The 27,246-nt window shown below is 42.7% G+C and overlaps 1 protein-coding gene across 1 annotated transcript; it reads right to left on the bottom strand.

Moving 5' to 3' along the window:
- Positions 1-29: 29 nt before the first annotated feature.
- LOC311000486 (sodium- and chloride-dependent GABA transporter 2-like) lies at positions 30-11,987 on the bottom strand. The gene is made up of 15 exons (XM_083991212.1): positions 11,885-11,987; positions 10,651-10,895; positions 10,168-10,302; positions 8,212-8,352; positions 7,262-7,352; positions 7,011-7,143; positions 6,513-6,647; positions 6,267-6,370; positions 5,703-5,827; positions 4,841-4,953; positions 4,575-4,712; positions 4,354-4,456; positions 2,805-2,905; positions 1,925-2,095; positions 30-1,771 (listed from the first exon to the last, which is right to left on the bottom strand). Exons 2-15 carry the CDS (start codon positions 10,862-10,864, stop codon positions 1,616-1,618), a joined length of 1,860 nt encoding a protein of 619 aa, XP_083847338.1. The 5' UTR covers positions 10,865-10,895; positions 11,885-11,987; the 3' UTR covers positions 30-1,615.
- Positions 11,988-27,246: the final 15,259 nt, after the last annotated feature.

The following is a 27,246-nucleotide window of genomic DNA, read 5'->3' as shown; positions in this document are numbered from 1 at the left end:
GTAAATTCTTCAAAATATCTTGTCAGACACTGTAAAAGTATGTGATGACAGTACCATGAGTGATACACAGAGGAAACATTAGGAATTGAACCCATTTTTTTTATGAACAGTCACATACTGTATCTTCTTTTGAAAAATATAAACATCCCTACACTGCATAGTGTAATTTATTCATATCTACTTCTCCTGCACATATCACACTGGAGTAGTTATTTTGCAGTTTGAATATAAAGTTTGTTTCTTTATAAAGTCTAACATTTAAAGATCAACATTTGGTGCACAAAGTAAAAATCAGTTTGTCTACATAACAGCAGCAGCAGCGGCAGCAGCAGCATTTTTGTAATATTGTATTAATGTATGCTGATTCAAATACTTTGATTGCATGTTTCTCAGCTTTATATGAGATATTTTTGGTATAGTGCAAAGCAGAAACTGCACTTGAACATTTGAGAGACCTATAAGTACTATCAACAACTTCCCTGCCCTTTTCCAAAGACAGATACAGTACGTATAATGAATGAAAACAGTGAATGCACATTTCAGTTTGTCAGTGATGAGAGAATTAACCATGACATCATGTTGAGATCTTTATACATTGGCAGTAAAAAGCAGCACTAGTGCCACTTGTTCTGGGTGTAAGGCGTCACATGATCTATTTGAACTCCACAACATGTCATTCACAGAGGCAAGAGGCGATTCACCGTATAAAACACGCTTGACTCATAGAGTCATTTCAGATGAAACCTGCACCTAAACATAATATCAAAGAAATATTACATTCACAATCAAACCTAAGGACACATGCTAATACCCGCACTGATCTCTCACAGAGAGCAGAGTTGTAGGCTGTAACGGTGACAGAAGGCGGCCAACGAGGCTGTGATCGAATGGTCCACGAATAGTACAGTGATGAAACGGATAAATAGAAATAAAAAAAAAACAGCTGGAGATTAAGCAGATCAAATTCTTAAGATGAAGGAGTGTGTACTCTGGTACGGATTCTGGATTGTTCTGGATTGTATCCCTATCCAGAGCTGGACCCTTTATAGGACGCTGAGCCTAAACCATCTAACTTCAGAGAGCGACAGACTGCTTGTAAGTTGCTACCAGTGATATGCAGTGTTTTAATCAAGTGCATGTTTTACAGATAAATACTGTGTGAGCATTTGAATTCTTACTGTAGTTATTAACACGTTTACATGCCATAAAATCTCCACTCAGAAGTCAGAGAGTAAGTGAGTGGAGAACTTATAGGTAGTATATTCCACCTTCTCCTTCATGATCACCATATAAATGCAAATCAAGTAAAAATGACATGATGATCTCACATCAAAGATAACGCTAAATGAAAACCTCCAAAACTAAACTAAATGTGTGATACGTGTGTGATACTGTTGGCTGCTGAGGACACAGCTCCAAACTCAGGTCAAAAGGCAACAAGTGAAGGAATCTAAGAGTCGGATGTTTTCAGTTTATAATAAAAGACTAACCAGGATCCAGCCCCTTAATTGGGATCAAGCAGCTCTACCTCTAACACCGACTCTCCTCTCCCCTCCCTGACACCTGATTGGCTGAGCAGCATCCAACGTTACAGCATCGCAAGACGTCGACATCATCAAGTCATGTGGTCCTGGACGATGTCGACGACCGGCTCCTTTGGCTTCTCAGTGAGAGGCAATGCGGGGCTGTAGAGGTGCCCTGAGCCGTTGGTGTGGAAATGGTTGAAGGTTGCTGGAGAGATTTTGGCAGGACTGCACAGACGCTGGAAGCGCTGCGGGGTCAAAGGTCACAGTTAGTAAAGTGCTTTTACATCTCAACATCTCTTTTTTTTTTGTATTTTTCATATTTTCCTCTGTTTATATGTCTTTGATACATTATCAACAGCACATGATATGAAACGGAGTGAAGAGAGAGCTGGTGTCACCTGAGGTAGAGTTCCCGGTGTGGTGGCCAGGGCGTAAACGGCCCAGATTGGAAGCAGAGAGACGGAGGAGAAGGTGAGGAGCCAGCCCAGCGTGGTGGCCCAGGCTGGAGCCACCAGGCCTTTCCCCAGGCTCAACGGAGACCAACACACCAAAGAGAACACAAAGGTAGCCTGAAGAAGACAGAGAGGACTGTGTGGGTGAAAAACTACATATTTGATGCATTTCATGACAAAAATAAAAAATATTACGTGACTTGATGTGTATGTTGTTTCCTGTTCAACTCTACAGTTAAAGGGATATTTCAACATTTTGGCAAGTTGGCCCATTGCCATAATCCCTATAGTTTTAGGAGTAGGTTCGTTACCTTTAATTGTCGATGCAAGCTATTTTTAGAATGGCGGAGCAGAGCCGTGAGCTGCTCAGAGCTATGCTACAGAGGCTAATGGGATTTCTTGGTTTCCCTCATCAAACTCATCGAATACACAATCCAACAACTCCAAAACGCTCTAGTGGACAAGTTGTGACCTGCACATTCACCACACTATGAGATAATAACAGAACGTTATGAGAGTTGTTTTAGAGGTAAATGCAGAGACTTCTTGCCGAAAAACTGCCTGCATCAGCGGTTTCGCATGAATTTACCTTGAAAACAACTCTGTCTCCATAGGGATTATAGCAATGGGCCATATGAATGATTTGTGTGCTGATGAAGTTAGCTGGTACATGGTACAACATACAAATTCAGACACGTTGATGGACACGTGTTGACTGGTTGACAGACAGCAGGGGGAACTTGTATGAGATCCCAAACATGCGTTTATACGTGTACTGTTTCGCAGCGACAGTGTGAAAGCAGGTCGGCAGGGAGGGGTCACTCACAGTGCACACAGCTGGGGTCAAGTATTTCCAGCACAGCTTGAAGACAGGCAGGGGGCTGTGGCCGGTCATATCCCTGATGTTGGCGCTGAACCGGTCGGCTCCTGTGGCCAAAATGAGAGCAGCGTGAGGGGTTGTGGTGGGGTTTGACATCATGGTTGGGTTTATGACTTGGCTTGTTGTTTTTGGTGGTGATGACCAGCGTGGGTTAGAATTTTTTTATGTGGTACTATTCACCACTATAAAGGAAAATACTACAAGAATGAATAAAAAACATTATTTTATGGAACAGCAGCAGAACAGGAAGTTTCATAAACAGATGTAATTGACAGTTTGTGATGTTTCCATGACACCAGATCTCTGCTAAGTTGGTTAATTAAATGTTATCACAACCTATAACAACGACACAAGTAAGAGCCATGCTGAAAGAGAAATTTTCTCCAGAATTATTAATATGTGACAGTAAGAAATGCCCTGTAGTGTCAAAGGAAAATGTAACTGTGAAATCATCTAAACAGTGTACAGATAAAGCCTCAGTTCACATCAACATCTGGGCCCTGGGTTTATTTCCTAACTGCTTCAGGACCATGTGACCACTGACAGAAAAGTCTTAGTGTAAGTGAGAGTCCTTAAAAACCTGTGAAATCCCACAGTTATAAAAAGAGGGAGGAAGGTCCAGTGGAGTCCTGACCCCTGTGTTACCCAGTCCACTTAAAAGCCCTCTCCTCCACTCTGCTGCTGCGCTCACCTACTGCTGGGAGAGCCGTAAAAACAGACTTCCCTTGGCATTCATATGCACCCACTCACACTAACATACACACACACTCTGTTAACAGACTCTGACACTTATTTGTTATCATCTACAATGACGTAACTCTTTTTAACATTTTAGACGGTTTATGGCTCTTAATTATTTGCCAAACAGAAGGCTAATAGTGTTACTGCAGCAGCAACGTAGGGGGTTGATGTGCGTACATCCACCTATCTCACACTTAGATAATGTTTTTGTAAATGCTTTAGAGCCTCGGGTCTGGCTGGGACAAGGGTTTCCTGGGGGCCGCCAGACTGAGACTAAGAGGCGACGGGGCCCGGGGGCTGATTTAGGGCCCGGAGGAGACAGACAGGGGCCTGGCTAGGAGCCAGTCTCCTTACAACAGTGGGTAGCTGCAGCCATGTTAATATACTGTCTACTGACTCCAAGTGGAATGCAGGAGGAGGGGAGGACGTGGACTGGAGGACCGTGTGTTTATCAGATTGTGGTTTCTTTAGTGTTTTTAAAAAAGTGTTTGTGCTGTTCCTTTTTTATATTTTCAATAGAAATATATTTATTTAGGCCTTTTGTAATTTGGCAGATTGTGGAGTCCTATTGTCTTGACTAATGAGCTCCAACAGAGGCTAATTAAATTCAGACATGGAGGAGAATGGGCTGCTTGGATAATCTCTGCGTGTTAAATTGGTCGAAGATTAAAGAAGCAGTCAGGACAAAAGAAAAAAAGGAGAGGCAGGCGCAGAAACAAGTGAAAGAATGAAAAGGAAAGATAGAGGTTGGTACCGTAGATCCAGCCGATGGCCAGCGACTGGAAGATGGACAGAAGCAGCAGGCTGGCTCCGCTGCAGGAGAAGTGGTCATAGATCTGGAACACGTACAGGCCTCCCTGCATCGCAAACAACATCCACACAAAACAGAGAAAAAAAATCCATTATTATTATAAATGCCAACCAGACTGGAAGATCATCATCACACACATGCACCCGTCCTGAGCGTGACCTCACCGGCGTGACCATGACCAGTCCTATCAGGAAGCAGACGACGCAGACAAACAGCAGCAGCAGCTCTCGGCGGTGACCTCGTCTGATCAGGTGAGGGTACAGGTCAGTCACCGACGTCATCAGGGCCTCCAGGCTCACGAACTGGGAGACGGAGGGGGACAGACAGGGTCAACGTGAGTGCCGTCAGTTGGACTTCATACGACACATTACGCACCAGTTCCATTAGGAGTAATCCATCAAAATCACTCCATGTGTGTGTGTGAATCCACCTGTGTGTCCAGGCCCAGCATGATGATCATGAGGAAGAAGCAGACGGCCCAGAGTTGGGGGAAAGGCATCATGGCGACAGCTCTGGGGTAGGCGATGAAGGCCAGGCCCGGCCCTGAGAGGACAAGACCACCACAACTCATAACACACACAGCTGGACACTGGATTAATTTTATGGATTCTGATTCTGCTGATCCAGTCAAATCTCATTTCTTATTCTTATCACATTATGTAAGAATAAAGAACGGGACCAAGTATGACGACAATTTACATAAGAAGAGCAAAAACTACGGATGTTTTTGTTCGTCTCTTAAGATTTTCCAACTCCACTCTCTTTTCCAGGAGGCCATTCATCCTTGTTGAAGTCACATATAATCAATTACACCTGATATAACTTTTTTTAAAGGTTAGGTAATTTCCCCAAACAGCTGGGCGCTGTAGTTTTTAGCACATGTAAAAGGAGTAAACAGTGCATTTGTTTGGAACTAGTATTTTCAGATGCGGATTAATATAGATTGTCTCCGGACAACAATGGTGCTCTGTAAGATATTTCAGGAACTGGCTACACAGACTTGTCAGTAAAATCAATTTACTGTTGGTTTTGGTCTGTTCATGGGATTAGATGAGAAAAAAATAAATATAGAATATCACCAGTTGGTTCAGTCTTGTTTTGTTGGTAGACTTAGACCTGTTTATTGTCATTCCTCAAGTACAAGTACAGAGAAATGAAATAGTGTTTCTCTTAAACAAACAAAGTGCAGTGCAGAAAGAAAAGTTAAATAAAAAAAGAAAAACAAGTGGAAATCTCGGCTGAGACTGATAAAAAAAACAAAAAAACCTAGTGTCTTTTCTTCTTGCTCTCACCTGACTGGGCCACAGTGCTGATGTCCACTCCCTGCTCCTCGGCCATGAAGCCCAGCACCGAGAAGATGGCGAAACCAGCCAGGAAACTGGTGCCGCTGTTCAGGAGGCAGAGCAGGAAAGAGTCCCTGGAAGGACACACACAAACACACACACACAGACACACAAACGGAAATGACTTTAACATTGTGAGACAACTTGAACTTGAGAAAATGAGAAAAATCTCAGGGAAGCAGGACAGACATGAGGTCCTGATCCTGGTTTCTGGCCTTTTATTGTGGAGCTGTGGCCTCTTACTCCAAGAGTTAAGTGCTTGGCTCTGTGTGTGTGTATGTGTATGTGAGAGTCCTAGACTGTGGGAAACATGGCAAGCAGGGCTTTGCTTTAAGGTGTGGCTGTATCAGTGTGTTTTCTCTGTCCATTCCAGCCATTCCTTCTGGAAGCCATCTGACCAGCGGGAGCTCACGTTTTACATTTCAAGTGAACATGGTTTTGTCTGAAGCGGAGCCTACAGGAGTGTGATGTCGTGTGGTTGTGTGTGTGTGTGTGTGTGACCAAGTGTCTCACTTATAGCAGTTGTTGTTGTATTTGTTGTAACTTCCCAAGGCTGTGAGACTTCCCAAGCAGATCCCATAAGAGAAGAATATCTGGGTGCCTGCATCCATCCATACCTTCAGACAGAAAGAGAATGACACGTGAGTATGAATGTGAGACTTACAGGAGCTGTAGCATCACCTGAATGAATGACTTCAAGGATAACCGGAGGATTTCTTGCTGCGCAGCCATCTGAAGTGTGAATGTGTGTGTTTATACCTGTGGGTCTGCCAGGCGAGTGTGGTTGGGTTTGAGGTAGTAGATGATTCCCTTGGTGGCTCCCGGCAGCGTGGCACCGCGCACCAGCAGCACAAACAGCATGACATATGGGAAGGTGGCCGTCAGGTACACCACCTACAATGTACACACAGCACGCTGGGATGTGGTCAAGGCGGCACGGAGACAGAGAAAACAGGGAGGACATGTCTGTGATGTCCTCAAACAGGGGTGAGAGGGAACCCTGGAAAGTTGGAGAATTAAACCTGTTGACAGATGGTGGTGACACAAAAAAACGACTGCACTGCTTAGTCTCTTAAATTATAAGAAGATTTATGTTCTGTTTCTATCCTCGCAACCACTCAGGAATCCTGAAGGCTGGAAATGATTCATTTGTTTCAAAAGGTTTAGCAACAGAAAAAGACAAAAAACAGTTCCCAGTGGAGGTCAGTGAAGGCATCACGCTGGCTGTGTGCTGTTTGTGTTTTCCTTTTCGCTCACCTTTCCGGTGGACTTGACCCCCTTCCAGACGCAGAAGTAGCAGATGAGCCACACGCAGGCCAGACACAGAGCCAGCTTCCAGTTGATTGGACCCAGCTCGTCCAAATTGCTGGAGAGCTGGAGCACCTCTCGTCTACACCACACACACAAACACACACAGACACACACACGTACACACTGCTGTTAATGCCTTACACCAGGAGGTATTCCGGACTGCATGACAATTATCCTGAAAAAACAGAGGCACTCACTCCCAGAACTCCATGACGGAGGAAGAGGCGTTCTCCGGCAGGCCGCTCACATTGGCTGTATGGTTTTGGTGGTCAAACAACACACATGCATCTGCAGGCACACACACAATAGACCTGAGTTATATCATTTAAACTTTTACTAAACAGGACCAAATGGCTGAATTAAAGGGATAGTTCACCCTAGAATGATATTTCGCTCATTATCTACTCACCCTCATGTTGACTAAGGGCTGGAAGAATTATCAGAGTCCACCGTCCCTTCTCTGAGTTACAGGGGGTCTCGGCGTAGCAGTGAATTTCAATACAACGGTTGCAAAGGGACACCAGAGCTCTTCGTAAAAAAACACACACAAAAAAACATCCAAATACCTCCATGATGCTCGTATGTAATGTCCGTCTTGTGCTGAAGCCCCAAATTGCGTAATTGTCCCGAAAAAAATTAAATAAGTCTATATTTTAAGCTTGTTTGTAGCGGAAGCTTCTCGTCTTCTTCTTCTTCTCCTATTCCTGGTCCGTCCAAATATCGCGTGATTCGCAGTAACCGCACTGACGCCGGCGCAAATCACGCGATATTTGGACGGACCAGGAAGAGGAGAAGAAGAAGCAGACGAGAAGCTTCCGCTACAAACAAGCTTAAAATATAGACTTATTTAATTTTTTTCGGGACAATTACGCAATTTGGGGCTTCAGCACAAGACGGACATTACATACGAGCATCATGGAGGTATTTGGATGTTTTTTTGTGTGTTTTTTTACGAAGAGCTCCGGTGTCCCTTTGCAACCGTTGTATTGAAATTCACTGCTACGCCGAGACCCCCTGTAACTAAGAGAAGGGACGGTGGACTCTGATAATTCTTCCAGCCCTTAGTCAACATGAGGGTGAGTAGATAATGAGCGAAATATCATTCTAGGGTGAACTATCCCTTTAATAATTTCCTATCTTTACTGACTGGTGTTCCATGTGTTGTTACAGTGTGACCACGGCAGCTCTGACTGGAAGCTGTGGGACAGGTAGAAGAGAGCCCAGGCCAGGATGACGATGTAGTAGACGCAGCCGTGCAGGATCATCACCTGGCTGGCATAACCGAGCCCTGCAGACAGACAGACAGACAGACAGTTAGTTAGAGACGGGGTGTGATGCTTCAGACAAGCAGCTCCACATTGTTGTGTTTGTGTCATCAAAGCATTCATGCACAACTATCCACAGCCTGTTCCAAGTCTCTCGAGTTTCATATGAAAGCATCCATTTACTGAGACACTCGACTTGCAGCCCACATCCAGTGCATCTTCATTAGGAATGAATGATGGTCTTATGAGGCCCTGAGTGGGTTAGAGAGCGTAGGCTGTTTGCATAGACAAATAGCTGTTTGTAGCATCCTCTAATGAAATTCAGGCCTTTATCTGATCATACAACATTAAATACACAAACCCGTGAGAAATTCCAACAGAAGCCTTTCATTATCTGACCATCTACAAAACGCCGCCAATAGAAGGTCGGTGAAGTCGCTTAAACTTCGATCCATCATCAGTGCTACATTCTGCTTTTGACGGATCTATGTGTCTATGTGCGCTATAGGCCGAGCTCCACCCTGCTGAAGTGTCCTTGAGCAAACACTGAAACTATTCTGCCAGACAAAGCACTGCCCTGAAGTCCCAACAATCTCCCCACAAGGTCCACTCAGCAGCAGATCTGATGATATCACTCACATGATCTTCATAAGTGTGTCAGGTTTTCCATGTCATAAGAGATCATGTGGTATGAATGAAAACATTTTTTTTCCATTTGGAGCTTTTAGGTTGCACATGTGTAAGTAAATGATAAAGTCAAAGTGACATTCCTGCATAAGGAGAACATATGTTGTCTGCATAAAGACTGGGAGGAAAAGGGGCCCGATAGCTCATCCTTGGCCCTTGGCCCTTGTAGCAGATAAGTGAGGTCATGTGAAAACAAAACAAAAATATAATTTCAGTTTTTATTGCTTGTCTTCTGTAGCCACTTAGCTTAGCATTAACCAATCATGGCTCACTCTGTCAACAGATTTACAGTATCTACTCTGCTCCGTGTGCCACTTGGATAATGACCGCCGCTGTTTACATCTATAAATAACACAGCCGGGCAGACTGAAGGATCAAAGTCCAGTATGATAATCAAATCAAATGTGTAAACACGTGGAATCTGTGCAGGAGTATTTGTTTTAGTGTCTGAATCAGCTCCCAGTCCTGAGGGGGTTTGGATTATACAGCATCATGTGCACAACTTAAAAACCTACACACAGCCTTTTGATTCTCTGGGAGAAAAAAAAACACAAAAACACCACGTTGCTGATTGATGAGGCCAGGTTTTGTTCGTCTGGTGTGATTGTGTGTTAGGTTAATGCTTAACTGTGACGGTTTGTTTGGCTGGGAGGATAGCATGGAAGACATTCAACCTCAAGTGTGTGTTTCTATTGGCAGGCAAGAAGAGTGTGTTGCCTCCTGCGCCCCTGAGGCGTTTTAATACACAAGCTGAGATTCAATATGAAGTGCGCACACATGCAGCTGGCAGAGAGCGCCAAATTCTCTGATTGTGGACACACTGTTTATATGAGTTTTGTATTGATGTGGACACAGGAATGCTTTGAATACATGTGCCAGTGCTGAGGACTATTAAGGGAAAAAGACGAGGGGAAGTAGAGGAGAAAGGAGAGGAAGTCAGATGTTGACTTACAAAAGCCATTATGAGAATAAATAACTTGTGTATGATAATTTTTTTAAACCCTCAATTTTCTCTTTAAGTCATATTAAATATGTTTTTTTCTACACCACAGCATCTACATACATACATTCCCTGGTAGCAGCTTTTTAAACACGAGAGCTCTTCTTTTCCTTCTTCTTCTGTTACACAAGACACAATTAGATAAGGTTACCTCCAAACAATGGGCAGATGGACCTCCAGGCGCTGACGCCTCCCAGGCTCATGTACTGTCCCAGTGAGGTCTCCAGGAGGAACAGGGGGATGCCACAAAGCACCAGGAACAACAGGTAAGGTACAAAGAACACACCTGGAAACACAAATGTATATACGTTGCTGTGCTTGTGATGATTACACTCATTCAAAAATCCGAACCTTTCGGCTCCACTCACGGTTTCCATTGCAATTTGAACTGTATAGCCAAGTAATAATCTCAAATTAACAACAACACTGTTATAAAACCAACTAGTTTTTTTTTTTATTATGAAAATTCACCTCCCAAATGAACTAAAACAGTAAAAAACTAGGAAATGTAAATATAAACACTTACATCAGCAGGTTTAACAAGAAAGAGGTTAAGATAAAGGTAGATGAAGGACAGAGAGGGGGGAGAAGAGAGGGATATTTCTCTCCTCCTCTGCCGTCCCACATGCTTTACCTCCTCCATTTTTGTAGCAGAGATAAGGGAACCTCCAGACGTTGCCCAGGCCGATGATCTGCCCCGCCACGGCCAGGAGGAACTCAGCCTTACTAGCCCACTGGCCTCTGGCATGCAGAATAACCTTGGGGGCTTCATTCCCATTGGGGAGCTTCTCCTGGCTGAACTTGTTCATCAGCGAGTCCCCCTGCGGCGGAGGCACCTGGTCGACCATGACTGGTTTGGGCAGAGACACGCATACACCCCTGAGAAACAAGAAGCACAACGAATCCAGAGGAAACGTTAGAAAACAATACGAAACATTGATATGCTCTGCAAAAAAAAATTAATAGTTGCTGAGTCAAGTTGGACACGGACAAACAATTAAAGCAATGTTCACTCACATCTCGGCAGCTGGGACTGAATAGCCAGAATGCGGGTGTGTTTTCTGACAGTTGGTCTGGCTGCCTCACTTATCTGCGATGTGCCACAAGGACACACATCTCGTGGGTGTGTGTTCTTTATCTGTACTCCGCAGAGCACCCAAGGTCTAAATTTGGCCCATTTTTGCACATGAATCTGCATGAGAACTTTTTCTCCTCCATAGCGTTGTTGCATAAAACTTATCATTTATTCAATAAGCATCACATTTCTGTCTTTGCACCTCCAAGTCTGCATCATATTTCAACAGTGTTTACACAAGGGGTCTCTGTGTATTGTTGTTCAACCTGGATCTTCCCATGGTTTTATGTGGACCGTTTTGGTTTTTGTTTATTGGGGGATTTCTTTGTGACACAGTACACACATGCTTGGGTGTGATGTGACTTCTTCTTAACTGATACATAATCTTACATAACCATGAGAAACTTGAGTCCCACTCCCACTCTTCCTCCACATTGTCCCCTGCTGTGCCATGTGACCATCTAATACTGATGTAACGAGCGCTTTCATAAGCCACCTTTCCGCTGTCACTGATGGCACCGCTGGCAACAAACGAGGAGGCAACAACACTGTAACGACACAGGAGCAATCTGTAGGTGTTGTGGTCTCTAATTCCCACATTTGATTCCTTACATGAAACGCTGCCAGGATACCGTTCCGCTATCAATGCGCAATTGAATATAAGCGCGGGGAAGTCTCACGATGCTTTATAATAGAAACCTACGACAATTTACACCTGCATTGTTGCGTTAAGCCTCGTTTGATTCACGATCAAAGGGCAAATTTGCAGAGAATTAGACATTACACAGCCTACCTCTACGTTTCCTGTAGTTCTCTACAGCGCGACCACCCCCGTCTCCCGGTGGTCTGATGGTTTATTCCGGCGAGGAGCAAACCGCGTGCGAGGGGGGGCAGCTCCAAACAGAAACTATATTTGGGCTTTCGGTTCGCACTGACCAGCAATGAACAGGTTACACAATATATCACAAAGCATTATGGGCGTTGCAGTATTATTTAATTCTTCTCATTTTCAAAATTATTAAATATTTATTTTATTTTGATAAATAAATAAATAAATAACCCATAGTTTATGGGCTGAATAGCTTTCATTAATAAGGCATTATGCATATTTGCTTTGGTACTATTCATATAATAAAACATAACGATATAATTTCACCATTTATGAAAGCACTCCTCCTGTCCAGTGTTTCTGCTCTACTGCCACTCTGGCCCCTCCTCCAATTGTATGTCATCAACTTGGGGACAGCCCATCCTACAACTGTATTTCTTAGACAGATGCATAAGAATAGAAGATTAACTGAAGTGCAATGAATAATAATATAAAAAGCACAAATAAAAAAAATCTAAAGTTATATTTGCATATACATTCCTGTTCCTGACTGAATCAGTATTCTGTTTGCAAGTAAATATTGTGTTATGGTTTATTGTGAAGCCTTTATACTACAATCAACCTATTCAACAAAAAATCTAAAAGCACTATTTTTGTTTTCTATTATGCATGTACATAATTGCTGAATTTTGAGTACAACACCAGCCTTTAGCTGCATTGTGGAGTCCCTCTTGTTAATGGTCCTGGCGTCTTAACCAGTTAGGCCACCTCACGCAGCTCACAGTACATTTAATGGGCTGTGTCATTGCCTGTGCTCGTTCAGCTGAGCATTTATAGCCACAGTAAAAAAAAAAAAAAAAAAAAAAAGCTACGCTCCAAGGACTTCATTCAGTAAATCGTATTGTAATGCTTTGACATATTAGGTTACATTACCTGTGAATAAATCACATACAAAATGGAAGACTTGTACTCTGGCCTGTAGATGTATGTTGGAGTGCATACCTGTGTCTCAGCCTGTTATTAATTACAATCCATAAACTTTCTGAAAACCTTCAACTGTGTAAAACATAACAAAGCTGGCATAAACCTACAAGGCACTGGTGCATAATAGTCTCTAATTAGCAACAGAACAGAAATCTGATTGAAAATGTCAAGCTTGAACATGAAATGTGTCTCTAATTTGTCTCAATAAGCTGTAGGATTTCACCCCTGCAAACTTGTTCTGTTTCTACTCGTCTGCACTCACACTTATTGTGAAACCTCTGCCGCTTGTTTTTTTTTATCTCTCCTACTTGAAGTCAGGTTCAATTTAAGGAAGTGTTCATGCTGACAGACTGTGAGAAAAAGTTTGATACAGCATGCTCAGTCCAACAGGATGCTGGGCCGGAGCTCCAAAGTAACTAAAGCTAATAATGGCATCACTCCATAAATTACATATCAACTGTTGCATGTTGTGGAGTTGAATCTGTATTAGAAGAACGTGTAAATTCTGCAGCTATACAAATGTTGCAGTCATACCTTGTTAGTACCATCTGGACATACATCAAGCTAAGAAAATAGTTGTGAAAAAAACATATAGAACAATATATATGTCTTATAAACAGCTTAATATTTATGTCACAATTCACTTCACTCTGCCTCATTAGAACGAGAAATTCCCCAAGAAAATCAAGAAGTCAAAGGTCAAGAGTCAGGAAATGGTAAAAAGTCTTACAATCATATACAATGCACTAATTCTTCAAGTACACGTGAGCACTTCACACACATACACACACACATGCATATCTTCTTTTGGACTCCAGACTCTGCATTGCATCCCAGGGGCCAAATAAACCCCCAGCGTTAAATGTCCTTCAATACAGTCACCATTGTTCTGCCCCTGACAAACCTGCAGCCCCTGTAAATGTGGTGCCACAGCGTGCAACTCAGACCAGGCATAGCTGCACACAATCTTCGCATGCTTTACGGCTGCTTTTACTGGTGTCTGGCATCCAGGGCAGTGGGTCACTGATATACAGTGGTAGATGCCGTGAAACTCTTCTATCCTGTTGTACAACTTGGCAAGGTTTTCAAATGTTGTCATAGGAAGTAAGATTGTGTTATTGAAAAAGGAGAAAGTTCAGCTCCTGTCACCAGGAACAAAGTAAACAATGCATGCAAATGTGTGCAACAACAGCGCACAAGGAAAGAGGTGCTGAAACTGCACATATGCAGTAAAGACAAGGGCTTCATTGTGCACAAAAATACACAGGCAAACTCAGGTGATGTATGTGGAGAGAAAGCTGCACTCACCAGTATTCAATCTTCCTTCTGTTGTAACGAGTTCAACCTGAAATCTAGGCACATCTGAGGCCTGCAAGTTTTGGGATTGGTTAAAGAGATCATCTGACAGGTACAAGGTCTCAGGTTCACTGTGCCATCCCATAGTGATGATCAGATACCTAACACTTCTTGCCAACCTGGGTGCCAGCCACTAGAGTGACAGGTCTGCACGAGCTCACTACTTAACGCAGGATTAGAGTTGCTGTGATCCTTTGATTTCTGTTCATATTCAAGTTATTAAAGAAGAGCTGAGCCAGAACTTAACAAGGGATCAAGTGATGTGACCTGAGTAAATTATCTTCGTAATATGTTAAAAGACTGATCTGTCTGTTTTACGCCCCATTTCAGCAGTGTGAATGTTTGACAACATAAGCCCATCTATTTGATTACAGTCTGCCAACTATTAGACCAGAAAGGTGACTGTAATTCAGCATCTGGAGGACAATAATAATGTTTTTTTGTGCACTCAGTCCAGACGCGGCTTAATATTCAGGTCAAACACAAATTGAAGTGATCTCCTTGCCTTGTTTGAACCCTTTGGAAGAGGAGGCCCCGATGTGGTCGCCATCAGACCTCTACCTCCTTACATCTTTCTATACTCCACTTTCCATGTCCTAAATTGGTAAACATTCCTGTGGCTTAGCCCCCTTCCTCCTCAACCTGTGTGAAAAACATACCTTGTAAAAGAGGAGTCATTTAAATGTAACCTCTGGCCTTATGTCCACACAGCACAGGGCTCCCACGAGGCTTGCGGTGGGCGATATATTTGGTGCTGATAATCTTTCCTGGAGATTTTATGGGAATGTTTTGAGCGGCAATTCCCTACATACGTCTTTTAACCACATTGGGTAGCCCCAGGAGAGGGATTTACAACCTTGACTTACTGTATCTAAATCGCTATTTTTCACGTTATGAAACACAACACTTTGACACATAGAAGTACATTTCCTCTGTCTGTCTGTGGCAGTTCATGCTAACCATGGATGGACTGTGACAAAGCGGGCCCCTGGGCACTGGCACACAAAATGAAACACAACAGCTGGAGACCGCAAACCATTTTTGCTTCTTTGAAAGATATTTTGCATCTTTCTGTAGATATTTTCTCTCTTTATGTGGTGTTTTTGCAACTCTTAATAGTTGTTTTGCGTCTCCTCCTTGTAGTTCTGTGCTGGTTGTTTTTGCATCTCCTAGCAGACATTTGGTCTCTTTTTGCTTCTTTGCATCTCTTTGTAGGGGTTTTTGCACCAGTTTGTGTCTCTTTGTGGGATAGTTTGTGGTGATCCCCAGGGATCCCAAGCCAAGTGAGCTATTTGCCCTATACTCCCACTCTAATGTAAAGCCAATCGTCTCCTGGCTCCAGCTGCACAGCATCAGAGTGGCACCAATATTCTCATTGGAGACTCAGCAACAGAGCAAATATTTCCCAAATATGGAACAAAAGGAGCATCATACCATGCTTAAAGCAACTTCTGAAACTAAAACAGACAAAATACACCAAGAATATGATTCATAAAAACAGACTGACAGCCATGCTCCTGTCTGCATGCTGGATTCCCCACTTACAATCCACCATACATGCAAGCCATGCATCCTGACAACACCAATCATTACTTACAAAGTAATTATATCCACATATTATTTGAAAGACTTGGCCTTGACTGTATGAACCTGATACATTTGAATTCATGAGAGGACAGCATCTTGTTAAGTGGTATTAAATAGATAAAACCATGCAGATAGGATCATACACTGAACTCTCGAGAAAGACTCACTTGTCTTGTCCTCGTGCTGAACTTACCACTGTTTGTGTGGACGTGGATTCTCGCTAAGCCTCCAACGTAGCGCCTTAATGAGGTGGATTAATTAAGACCCTGTTCGTCCGGATCATTTTACAGAAAAGTGAGTACGACCCTGCGTCTCCCTCGCGTGTCCAGCCTTTGCTTTGTGATGAACCGAGCTCTCAGGCGAATCTAGGCAAGCTAAACAAACCCAAATTCCTGCTGCTCGCTGAGCCCGAAGCCACGGGCTACAAGATCACATCACATGGGACTTTTATAAGTGGGGTCACTTTACATTTGGCATCGACCCTCCAGCAATAGCAACAGTGGTTTCTGTCTTCTAACCACCTATGTTAAGATCTTGGTTTGCCAGTGTGAGAACTAGGAATCTAGTTATAGCTTTTTAAGTATCTCAATAAACTGATAGATTTTGCAGAGAAAGCACTTGAGTGAGCGCGGCGGCCAAACCTCCAACCAACTACTCAGCTGCACAGTGATTTAAACATCTACTCTGGTTGAGACTCCCAGACCTTCACACTCTGGGCTGAGGTTGCCCCAGGGAGGAATGCAGCGCTGGATTATCTCAAAACATCAAATAATAAGCCCCCCCGCCCCTCCACCGCCACTGACAGCAAATAGAAAGACTCCTGTTTTTCATCCCTGTGGAGAATTAAAGACATGAAGGAAACTCTGCGGGAGCCCAACTTTGAAGGCAAGTTAATGAATTCACTGGATGGAAGCTGCTATTTTAAACCCTCAAAAATAATAATTTGATTAATCATTGGTGACTAGTAACCCACATATCCCCATTGTTGCGCACATGACGAAGTTGTTGGGTACCTGCGATGTAATTATATCATTACAGGCCATCGCTTCCATTATAAGGTTATTTGATTATTTTATCTTTGCATTCTTTGCTGACTGGCCATGGCCATTGTACATACTTGGATGCGAAGAGGTTAAGCACATCGGTCAACAGGCTTTGAGGGACACACTGGGAATTTTGTCGAGGGGCCCCTTGACACTCTGACCAACCAGTTTGCTGGCACAGTGTTGAGATGTGAGATGTGTTGGTATGTGTTCTGTATGTTTCTGACATTTACTAGCATCAAGATTCTTAAATGTGACAGCTTTAAGCCAAAAGCATAAATTTAAGCGCAGATATTTTATATCTTCTCAAAAATATATATCCCTGGCTCTGTGGCAAAGGCATGAAAAACATTTAGGCTATCATATAAGGATGTGTATAATGTGTATGTTGTGTTCTGTATTTTATTTTTTATAATAGCGACACTTTGCAAAAACTAGTCTGGGACAAATCTTCCCAGCCTCCACCTACTTCATGCATTAAGGAACACAAACAACACCAACTGTCAACTGCTTGTGGTCATTCAACCTGATAAATTTGCTCATTAAGTTACATAATATATTTTCTTCCTTGTTCCCATAGTTTTTTTCCCCACTGTGCCAACATTTAAGTGCCAGAGGGTCTGCTAAGTATTTTATCAGCACCTGATTCGTAAAATGAAATTACAAAGCGCTGTAAATGATGGGTTGCATTATAAGTCTAATTATAAGATTTTTTTTTTACAGACCTTTTGGGGGCTGGTGTAAAAACTGGGTTGGGTGGGACTGGACTGGGGGACTCAGGGGGGACTCTGGACTCTGGACTACAGCCCTGACAATGATGTAGCTGCTCGTTGGCAATGAAGATTTGGTCATCTGTTATTCTGCACCAATAGTGGAAAGACACTGGAACAAGTGTGAGCATTAGGTAGATAATCCATCATGTCACTGCAAAGATATGACTATGTGCAACCATGATGAAAGCTAGCTAGATAGCATCTTTGGCACGTCCGAAGTTAAGACACCACGTACTATTTCCATTATTCACAGACAAAAAAATGAATTCTCTGTTATCTAACTTTTTAGTCTGCCCACCCCCCTGCAGCTACCTTAGCTGATTTGTACAATGACATGGTCGATAAACACATTGTAGCGTCAAGTAGATCTTTGTCTCATTGACATACAGTGAAACTAGGAGGAACTTGGCGCCTGTTTGGTGTTGTTGTTGGGGTAGGTGGGTGGGTGGGGGGCAGGGACTGGGCCCTTGTTAGTGGTTTCAGTTATTCTGTTTAATTCTCCTGCCAACAACCCATCAAAACAGGCTCAAGTCCTACCCGCATGGTGATGACAGAAAACTGCATTTGCCAAATCCAAGTAGCTGCCTCAGCAATGTGGTTGGATCACAAGAAAGGTTTGGAAACATCCGTGGTCAACTTTGGCAGGAATCACAAAGTCTGTGCAGCTAAATAGGGGAGCACAAATAAAACACTTGTGCTGTAACACAAATGACATCACACCATAGTAGCAAGAGGGGAAGCACACCTATAGGGGAACTACACACAGACACACACAAACACACATAGTTTTTCAACCTGGAAGCTGTGTGCAGGGTTGACTGATTACAAGATTTACTTTATTATGTTGAACATTTACTGAAATAACAGTCTGTTGGTTTGCTTAGTTTAACATTACTTTTTTGAAAACAAAGGTTTATTTGAGGACATAGTCTGCTTCAGGTCAAAACGGTGCTCACATTGGCAGGCAGCAGCTTAGCCAATAGACACTGCCAGACCAAATAACGTGTGTGGATAAAAACAAGTTGAGCCTGTAACATTAATAATTGATGATATCAAAAAGCACCAATTGCACTGTGTCATTCGGTTCAACTACACTGTCTTAGATAAACAATCAGTATCAGTACAGTAGCTTATTTAGTTAAGTAATGACTTGCAAATGGCAACACTGACTCACAGTCACTGAAACTCTCCTAGTATGTTGTAAAAGATTATCCTAGTTAAACAACACAGTGTAATTGGAGCATCAGCAGAGAGAAGTAATTCTGTCCATTCTAAACATAGGTCATTGGCGAACAATGGTGCAGCTGCCACTGTGCAACTAAAGCACCACGAGGATAGAGGTTTTGTTTTCCAAAGGTAGGTCATTTATCACAGACAGGTGCTTTAGCGCCTCTATTGTAGCACAGAGACAAGAGGGAGGGGTTCAAATCATGATCTGCATGGTTTTCTCTTGCTTTGGTTAGCAGTCAAGCTAAAAGTTGGAGCCCTACTGCAAGCAACTATAACATAAGATAACACAACCTGATCATCTGACCACAGTGACATTTTGCTGTGTCATACAGGTGTGGTGTGTGTGGTCATGGGGATGATGGAAGTAATACTATCCCAACAATGGGAGACAGATGCCACACACAGGAGAACTGCTTACCATGAATGACTCAGCTTTTTGTAGTTCCCAGTTTGCACTGTTGTAACTGTAACTTTGAGCAACGAGACAAAACCTCCAATATTTTGAGTGGACGACATCCCATTAACTATATGCACATAACCACCTGGTTTTCTGTATTCTACTCTATACTATACAACTATATAACATCATCATTATATTACACCGGGTTGCTAACGAAGACTAAAACACTCAAAACTCAAAACATTGTGTCAACGCGTTTCATTCACATGCAAAAAAAAAGACGTTACATAGACACACACACTCACTCATGTAAATATTGTGAACCTACCTGCAGTGAGTCGTGCTCTCTGTAGTCCTCTAAATGAAATGAGTGTGTTTCTCAAAGAGCAATCTACGGTTCAGGTGGGAGGAGTTGGTCATTCAGGTGAGTTGTTTTGGTGGAGGAGTGTGTTTATGATTAATGTAGCTGGGCAGTGGGCACTCACACAAAACAAAAAGAAAAGTCCCTCCCTCATCCATGGAGCCTTCATGTGGGGGTGTGACAGGTGTGTTAGGTGGAGGAGGAGCAGCAGTTGTCGAGGCAAGTTCGCTTTTATGAAGAAACAGTCAAATGTAGTGATGTGATCCTGCCAGGCCTGATCTTAGCCCTTCCTCTTTTCATTTATAAAAGCTTGTTCACAACAGCTCACATTTGTAGACTACCTGATAGGACAAACAGACTCAATCACTAAGCACCAACACCCATCATCCTCAACTGTCTTGTAGATGTCAGTGAAGACAATTCATTCCCCACCCATTCGACGCAGCTGAGCACACCCCCCAGTCAAGATAAATGGTCAAGTTGTGCTTGAGGTTTCTTATCCTCATTTTGAAATCCCTTTTTTTTTTTTTGCTATCCAGGTCATCCGTCTTACTTTTATCTCAGTTGTTCAAAGTGAAGTTACCAAATCCGGATAACGAGTGCTCTAAATGGGACTGTGTATCACACACACAGCTAGGTGGGTAAAAAACACATAGAACAGCAGCATGGGATCACTCATAGTGTGTTTATTTGAAAATGGGGTGTATGTGTTGTTTTCTCTGCTGTTTATTGTTTCTTCAACCCTGGCGCACCAAACTTTGACACGCATCGTTGGCGTGGCACACCTGTGCTGCGCCTCGCCTGCACCTGGTCTGCAAAGTTAGAGCCCTAAGTCTTCTCTCATGCAGGTCAGATGTGCAGGTAAAGTCACAACGAGCACGTACAGACTCTTGCGTCATATCAATGTCCTGCTCATAGGGAGGTCAGAGGCAGAGTTAGCTCATGGGAGGAACATGTACAATCCATGTACAATGTGATAGTTGAGGCTGTAATTTGTACTCATGCTGGGATGTGCCATTTAACGGCTGTTGGTTTGTACACACGCTATGAGTTGTAGTTGTGGAAGCTTGTCTTTTTTGGCAATGAGGTCATTTGCACCGTGGTTGATGTGGCATTGCCAACCAGACACACCTAGGCCAATTTTAATTTAATAATCACTGCAATTATTATTGACATTAAACTGTAAAAGTGAATTATGTCTACTAAATACTTTGGTTTGGTTAGGTTTGTCATCTGTTGGCCTGTCAAAGCTTCTGACTTCTCGAGCTGGACTGCCATGTGGAGCGTTGTGTGCGTGCATACTGCACACTGTGTATGTGATTGTAAAATCCTAATTAGGCCTGTATCTGTTTCACCTCAGTGGATTTCTCTCTGGGAGAGCAAGAGAGAGAGGGAGATGGGGGGGGGATCTGACTGATAGAAGCCAAGGTAGTCTGTCATTAAGAGTGCAGGGCCCCATCAAAACAAGACCAACGTGCTCTAATTACCAGCTTCCCATTGTGCTCTGTCTCTGTCACTGCCACTGCCTCTCTGTGGTTACGCAGCCTTTCTTTTCTTCACGCATTTGTGGCTTTATTTTGAATTTTTTTTTAAACCCTGAAGGTTTTTCCTTATTCCTGCACAATAATAATGACGTTTTCAGGTTCTCCTATCAAACTGCTATGTTGAGCATAACAACAAAACAGAATCAAGGGGCCCACACATTTTATGTTAGAGTTCACAGCACAGGAGAGACATGGGAAATTTATAAATTATGTCAGTTTTATCAAGTGTGTCTAGAACTAATAAAACTACATTCAAACCCACTGGTAACACTTTATAATAAGTATTAAGCATTCGTTAAGCATTAAATACTAAGTTCTTCATTTACAACATATGAATACTCATTAGTACAGTTAAAACTGTTTTACTCATCACTGATAAGCACTGACTGTATGTATAAACTACATACTAATGACTATTCATGCGTTATAAATGAAGAATTCAGTATTTATTAATGCTTAACTAATGCTTAAAGTGTTACCAACCCATCTAAGAGAAGACTGTCGACCTCTGCTCTGAGTTGGTATCTTGTACAATCTGCTTATGTTGTCTGAACATGTAATTATTTGGACTTCCCCAGTGACTGAAGCAAGGGTTAGACTTCTGTGCCACACAGATGCATGGCCTTGAGAAAGGGATTTCCTCAACTTACCCCCCAAAAAGCTAAAATTTCACATGACGACAGCTTCTTGCAAAATGGCTGCAGCTGAAAAAAAAAAGGTTAACTATGCAACAGATAGTTCCTTTAATCCATGTGTATCCATGATATTTGAGGGTGTAAATTGTACTCATGCCGGGACGTGTCATTTAACGGCTCTTGGTTTGTACACACGCTATGAGTTGCCAGTAATTGTGGAAGCTTGTCTTTTTTGGCAATGTGGCATTGCCAACCAGACACACCTAGGCCAACTTATTGACATTAAACTCTAAAAGTTCATTATGCCTACTAAATACTTTGGTCACATGCCGAAACTAGTCAGCAAAGTAAAAAAAAACTTTAATTATTGACATTAACTGTGAGCCTCAACGTTTCTCTTGGTGCTGCTCTGGTTGTTCAGGACGCCCGAGCTGCATGGAGAGAGGAGATAAAGAGGCTGATGGAAGGGAAAAATAAAACCAGATTGGTCAATAAAGAGGCAAAGAGAAGGAAAATATGACAATGTGTGGTTTATAGTTTGCTTCAAGCAGTGGGTATAAAATCCTTCACGGTTAGATATGCATTTCAATATCACATCCTCTTCCAGACTACACTTTGGATAACTGTCACTGCTTACTGTTTGCACATCAAATGCAACTCAGATTTGATGCTTTAACAAAGACAACAGAAAACACGTGGATCTCTGAATAATCAGTAACACATCCTGTTTTGAACATGTGCAGCACTCGCCTTTCTATAATAAATAATTTCCAAACATTAAAAGCCCAGAAGATAAAGCAAATAACTCATCTGACACATAGACACATGGAACACATTATAAACAAAACTCCTTTGCAGAGCCTGAGTATAGTCTCGAACATACAGTCACGGATGACACACATCGTTGCTCTAAAATTATGGTAAAATTTAATTAGCGGCGGTGACGATGTCACACATGATAAATGGACAGAAACTGATCCTTATTCTTTGCTCCAGTGTCCCTGGCGCCAATGAACTTATTTTTTATTTTCCATTAGATTAATATTTTTCAAAAAGTGAGAGATGCAAACAAAAATGAGCTGAACAGTGCTGAACTGTCAGCTGGAATTGCAGTATTATTAAAGTAAGATACAGAGTGTAATTATATCCACACCCTTTCCCTCACTGACAAGGGGAAATGCATTCCAGGCATCTTTGCTCCAAACATTTACGACGGCCTGACATGCTTTCACATTTCTCATCATCCGACGGTTTAGTTTGACAGTGTCAGCTGGAGTCAGGAGATAAACAAGAACCCCAGGGGCCTGCAGGTGCTTTCTTAAGTTACAGCTTGTTGTCTGACACGCTCAGCTGTGAGCGTACGTGGAGACAATGGACAAAGTATGGACGAGACAAAACAGTCTCTCATTTGTGCACGCCCACACAGTTTAAATAACCCATAAGACATGCAATTATCTAGCACCACTGTTGCCGAGTGTCATTTTTCCACAGCTTTTATCCCCAGGAACAAAAGCATTACTAGGATTACTAGTTGTACTAGTATTGTTACCACTACTACTACTACTACGACGAGTGTTTGCTGCTCTCCATCCAATCATGCCTAATTTCATTCAATTTAATTCATTTTCATGTCTCTTTAAAGCCTTTAATTTACATTAAAATTCATTGCAACATTAGTGTAAATGTTTGATGTCTACTGAGGTTAAAGTTGACATTCTTAGCAAGCTAATGGTCCGTGTGCAATGTACCAGTGACCAGGTAAAGGTGTGTTTGTTGGCCCTGGTGGATGACACACAGTATTTAAGCAGACCAATGCAATCTGTATTAGTATATATAATAATAATGCACTTTTACTTATCAGCAGTAACCATACGTGCTACCAAATGGCAAAGAGAGAAAATAAAAGCGTGCTCTTCAAAATGCATAATTACTCCTTCAAAGTTTGTCACTGTAACACAATGTCTGTTAAATATTTCAATTTCCTACTGTGACAATGAAAACAACAATGAATGAGTGTGGCGTCATTAGCTTTCTATTCATCTTCGCTTCTGCCGAAATGCCGCTCTCATGCATGCACATTGCACACCTGTAAACTGCCCCTCAGAAGTCATTTGCTCATGGTGAAACATTTACAAGCCCTCATCTGAAGAAACAAGAGCTGGGATCCCTTTATTGCACCCTCTACCTTTCAACAAGCACTTATTTAATAAAGTAGGTGGAGGAGAAGGATCTGACAGCGCTTACAGCTCCTGTGAGGAGCCGAGCCTCATCTCGTAATGACACATAGGGATTCCTGAGCGGTAAACAAAAGGGCTGTGATCAACAACTGCGGTGCTGCCGCCAGAACACGACTCCAGTGTGTTAACATTCCTCTGGAAAAATCAGTGGATTATGAGGAGAGAGGGGTGGGTGGTGTTGTCATGGAATGAGGCATGTGTTTATGGTTTTTTGGCAAAGCAGAAGCTGGCTTTTCTGACCGTACGAGGGACATTTTTAATCCCTGGCAGGTCTCGCTGACTTTGTACCGCACAAGTTTTGTGAAGACTTGGCTGAACAGAAAAAGAAAAATAGGATTTGTGAGCCACAGAGTAATCACAGCAAACAGTCAGAGGATCATTGAGGACTAAAGGAGGGTCCACACCTCTGGTCCAAATACGACTTATACTCTCACTGTTCTCTGCCGGGACCTCATTTATAAAAGCCTCTGTGTGGTTTGTGTCGTTCTGCCCCCGATCCGAGCCAGAGTTGTGATCCACGGAAAAGGCCAAGTGTTTCATTTCAAAAGGAGCTCCGTCATAAAACAATCGCCTCCTGCACGCGGCCTGCATTACAAAGCTCTTTGTTGCTGCAGCAACCTCTGACTGCACAGATGCTCATCAGACAACAAGGAAGAAACACGGAGAGCGAGTGAGTCAGGCTGAAAACACTTCATCATCATATCTTGAGAGTTGAGGATACAATGGAAACACCTGAGCAAACACCACGTAAGGATCAAAAAGCACAGGCCATAATCATTCAGTGTGGAGGACACTGATGATGGTTACAAACTACGATACAGTCGACATGCTGTGACATATTACAGCAATGAAGTGCTCACATATGTGCTACATCACACACACTTCATAACACGACAGGAAAAATGACTCATTAAGCTCCACTGCAGAACGGCTTGGCGAAGTATAAATCCTTATGCTGCAATTTAAAGGTACAATGTGCATTTTTCTTGATTGTTTTTCTGCTTTTGTTTCTTCTTCATTTGTGCAGATAACAGAGGGAGATATAATTATGCCATGGTACCAAAGTTATAAACTTATTGTACACACACACACATACTTTTACTAACTTTGACAGACAGGCACATCCACACTGAGTTAGTGCTCTGGCCCGCAGGTCGTTTCAGCTTGACTAGATTTACAGTCACCCCTCATGTCCCCTCCAGGCTTTTCATTACCTTCCCCCTTGTGATGAATTGCCCCCAGACACAATAGGCACCCGCTGTCCTCTGACGCCTTTCTCTCTCCAAAAGTGTATGTGCTCGTCAAGGCCAGGAAGTTCCACACACACACACAGCTCTGTGTTTGGCAGCCTGATGATCAGACAAATATTTCTTGTATTTTTCCTTCAGGTTCACTGCAATGCTTTCACCAAAACTGTATTAACCCCTTCCCAGCATGCATTAGAGGCAATGCAACCCACAGGCCAGAGGGTTTTAAGGAGTGCAAGGTGTGCTGCTGCTGCTTTCTTATTTTTTGTTGTTGTTTTGTGTATTCACTGAAAGAAATGGCCGCAAAATGAGGCAATACATCAAGAAAATGAACCTGGGCCTGAACAAGTCCAATGAAATTAGCTGTAGCGGGTAATGTAATGATATTCTAGGCTCGCAGTCTAGAAGGACTTGACCTTGCACGACATGCCGTCGCTCATGGTTTCTATTCGACAATCTTGTGTTTTTTCTTTTCCTGAACTTAAGGGCCTCTTTCCTATCTAAGCTCTTAATAGCCAGTCGAATAGCATTCCTCGACATTAACACGTCATAAAACGAAGGACGGCTTTCCTCGTGAATCTGTGGATCCCTTGTGCTTGGCGGTGTTGCCATGAAAAGCCCCTCACCCCAAACGAAACTTGTAATTGCAGAAATAATGTTGCGAATAGAAGTTAGGACGATGGATGTCTCAATTGAGATCTTGGTGTCACCTCATAAAAATGATATGTAGAGTCAAGCTACTTTAAATGTGTACATTCATAACATGATTTTCCTAATGCAGTTGGTAAAAAACAAGTTACTTTGTGGCAGCCAGCTATTTTGTGGTATGCTTCCCTCGGAGACAAAGAGAGAGGAAAGAGGGATAGAGAAAGAGAGAGAGAGAGAAGGAGAAAGAGAAAAAAAACCTACAAGATGTGAGGATGTAAGGAGATCTGTCTGGAATGCCGTGTGAGAGAATGCATGACCGAAAACCACAGAGGCAAACTCTGCCCTGCGTCTTGCCTGGCCCGCAATCAAAAAACATGAGCTCAGGAGACAGAGAGCCAGACAGTGGTAGGAGATAGTGGAGCATGCCCCACAAAAATACTGCAGAGGAAACATCTAGAGACGCCTCGGGTTATCAGCAATTAGAATGTGTGGTCTAATTATCTGATAGAGAAGAATTTGGCCCCCGTGCAACATGATCCCTTTAAGAAAATTCAAGGAATACCATGAGTACACCTGAACCTAAAGGAGCCTCCAACATAAACAAGAACAACTGAAGATGATACATCAGCCTCATATTGGCCTTTTTATTGCATATTTGACAGACCATTCTTTCTTTTTTCGGTTAGTTCATCAGTCTTTCTTTGTCAGACTTGTCAGGAAATCCCCAAATTCAACGGGTGTTAAGGTGATGGTTTGTGTCTCTGATCTGAAATCCTCATGGTTAAAGTTTGGTTGGAGTTTGGGGAGGTAAGGATTGTAGTTTTGGTGAAAAAATAACCACTCAGTTAAGGCTGGGGAACAATCATGGTCAAAAGAAACCGATGTTGGCAGTCTGGCGGTCTGATGTTTTCGATGGCCTTAACTCCATCCCACAGTGCCACACACTATTGTCTCACTTACTCCTGAGGCAGAAAACAGCGTCCATCTGCAGCCTTGTGCTGATCGGCCTCGGAAGTCCCCTCTTTTCCCGCATTTTTTCTGACATCAGCACTAAAGGAAGCCATGTCTGACAATTTCTGTAACTTTCCAAAAACCGTCGAGCTGCCATTCACGCCCACCTCCATGTAATGTGCCAGCTGTGCAGAGGTGAGAGAGAAGCCAATGTCTGAACTCTCTGTAGCTTTGTCGGTCGGTTGTGATGCAACTCAACAAAGACAGTGAGCGTTATCCTCTCTTTAGACACTCTCTACATCCCATAACTGCAAAATGACCCATTAATAT

Source organism: Trachurus trachurus (genome assembly GCF_905171665.1).
Source record: "Trachurus trachurus genome assembly, chromosome: 2".
NCBI classification, from domain to species: domain Eukaryota; kingdom Metazoa; phylum Chordata; class Actinopteri; order Carangiformes; family Carangidae; genus Trachurus; species Trachurus trachurus.
This window is presented reverse-complemented; position numbering and strand designations above follow the sequence as displayed.